The 2,562-nt window shown below is 49.4% G+C and overlaps 1 protein-coding gene across 1 annotated transcript; it reads left to right on the top strand.

The window, feature by feature from the left end:
• Positions 1–725: 725 nt before the first annotated feature.
• Positions 726–2,168, top strand: LOC129249847 (uncharacterized). Its single transcript, XM_054889517.1, has one exon. It carries the CDS (start codon positions 726–728, stop codon positions 2,166–2,168), a length of 1,443 nt encoding a protein of 480 aa, XP_054745492.1.
• Positions 2,169–2,562: the final 394 nt, after the last annotated feature.

Consider the following 2,562-nt stretch of genomic DNA (forward strand, 5'->3'; position numbering starts at 1 on the left):
CCTGAGTGTTGGTTGTTTCACTCCACCGGGTTGAACGACTAAGCTGGGCTCTAAGCTACCGTGGGGGTCGGCAGGTTGCGGATAGCCGGAAGGCCTGTAGTAGCAGGTTAGTTGCGAAATAAGTTTAAACGAATAAGCAATCCCCGACAATGAGCGGCCAGAAGCGGAGGATGCGGCTAAATGACAGCCCATCCGATGAGGCTTCCGGTGACAGAGGCCGAAAATCAATGCCTCTGAGAAATAGTTCCCCCAAGGGCCCCCAAGGCCATGGGGAGCAAAACAAAACAATAAATCCAGGCGCGACGGTTTCCATAGTGGACGGCTTCCTGGTCAGCGTCTGTTCACCATGTTAGGTGCGGCTGCTAACTGACCGGTATATGCCGTGGCGCACTGGGAGTCTCTCATCACTTCAAGAACCATCTCTGTTGTTGAAGTGAAGGGAGTGATGTGAGCTTGCTCTGCCGAGGTGTTAGCTGCGGGGTGTATCAGTGACCAGCCCCTTCGGGCCCTAGTCAGGGAGTGTGTATTGGACGCAGAGGTAGTAGTATGCATTGCCCCGGGTGAGCTCCGGTCCGTCCGTGTTTTCCGGGACCGGTAAAGCGAAGAACAGGCCTCAGGGAACTGGGGTAGGGGCACTGTCCCCAAGGGTATACCCGTTCCTGTTTATTTCGGCCCGCCCCCCTACACACGATGCGCTGGTAAACAAAAAAAGAATGGAAAACAAAATGAGAAATATAATTACAACCAACAACAGCAGTAACATATATGGAGCCATTATGGGCAGTGAAAAGGAAAGCCTGGAAGAGGCTAACAGAAAGGTACCAGGAGCAAGTGGATCGAGTGATCTACTAGTGGACCTAACCGAGGAGTACAAGACCCCCAAAGGCCGTATAATCACGGGGGCTGATCCTTTTAAGCGCGCACCGAAGCTGAGACGGAGTCCTATCAAGACGCTCAGTGTAGAACGGCCTGAGAGAGCAAAATCGCCGCCACCTGCGTTGCAAGAAAACAATGAAAAAGCAGCACAATCGGGTAATGATACCTTAACGCTTCTTGGTGAGATGATTGGGAAGCTGACTGAAGCAATGCGTCTACCGCAACGCTCAATTAACAACAACATAAGGGAACTCCTTGAAACGATCACCAAGCTGCACTCGAAAGCTCAGGAAGAAGCAAAAAGCAGGGAAGCCAAGCGAAACGTTCTTGGAAGTGTAATGGCGGAAGGAACACCAAAAAGACCACGCGACGATAAACAGCCGGGCAGAAAAACGCCACCCAAAAAAAGCAAGACTGCACACGAAGAAGAACGCAAAGTGTCAGCAAGTGCAGACAAGAAAGTCAAAGGAGAGGGAAATGTTAAGAGGACAAACGGGGTTGTGGAAAATGGCTGGATTAGTGTCAAGCGCAAACCAGCCAAGAAGAAAGTGACAAATAAACCACCCCCGAGGCCGGATGCGATTGTCATTGCGCGTGCCGGAACAATGACGTACAGTGACATTCTCAGGGTGGTTAAAAAAGATGATGCCCTGCAAGAACTCGGCGAAAACGTTACGCGCATCAGAAAGACGGCCAAAGGCGAAATCCTGCTTCAACTAAAAAAAGAGCAGATGGCCAATACAGGAGTATATCAGAAGAAGATTGGCAAGGTGCTAGGTGACCAGGCGCAAATCAAGGTCCTAACCCACGAGATGGTTGTTGAGATCCGTGACCTAGATGAAATCACAACCAAAGAGGACATAGGTGAGGCTATACGAACGCAAGTAAACGAGCTTAACCTGTTTAGTGAAAACGCAATAAAAAGCGTTAGAGCGGCGTATGCAGGCACGCAAACAGCAGTGATAAGCCTACCAGCACTGGACGCAAGGCGACTGCTTGAGAAGCAAAAATTGAAAATCGGCTGGGCAGTATGCCGAATAAGAGAAAAGCCTGACTTGAGGAGATGCTACAGATGCCTAGAGTATGGACACCTAGCGAGGGCATGCAAAAACGAAGACGACAGAAGCCAGAACTGTCTCAAATGTGGAGAAAAGGGACACCAAGCGAAAGTATGCGAGAAAAAGCCCTTCTGCGGAGCTTGTAAAAGAAATGGACGAGAAGACACAAGCCATCAGAATGGAAGCAGAAAATGTCCCCTGTATCAAGCGGCGTATATTAAAACCAAAAAATGAGGATTGAGCAGATCAATCTAAACCATTGCGAGGCTGCACAAGAGCTCTTAAAACAAAGGGTATATGAAAATAAGGTGGATGTTGTGCTAGTCAGCGACCAGCATAAAAATCTAAACGCCGGAACGTGGGTCTCGGACAGGAAACGTAAAGCTGCTATTTGGGCCTGTGGAGGAAATACCCTGCAGGACAAACCGCACACCCACAGTGATTACTATACCCGAGCAAAAATACGTGGCATATATTTCTACAGTTGCTACGCGCCACCGAAACTTACGGAAGCAGAGTTCGAAAACTTACTGGATGAACTTGTGCAAAACGCTCGTGGTACCACACCAAACGTGATTGCGGGTGATTTCAATGCGTGGGCCTTGGAATGGGGTAGCAGATATACCAA

The sequence above is a fragment of the Anastrepha obliqua genome, chromosome 6 (assembly GCF_027943255.1).
Source record: "Anastrepha obliqua isolate idAnaObli1 chromosome 6, idAnaObli1_1.0, whole genome shotgun sequence".
Classification (NCBI taxonomy): Eukaryota; Metazoa; Arthropoda; class Insecta; order Diptera; family Tephritidae; genus Anastrepha; species Anastrepha obliqua.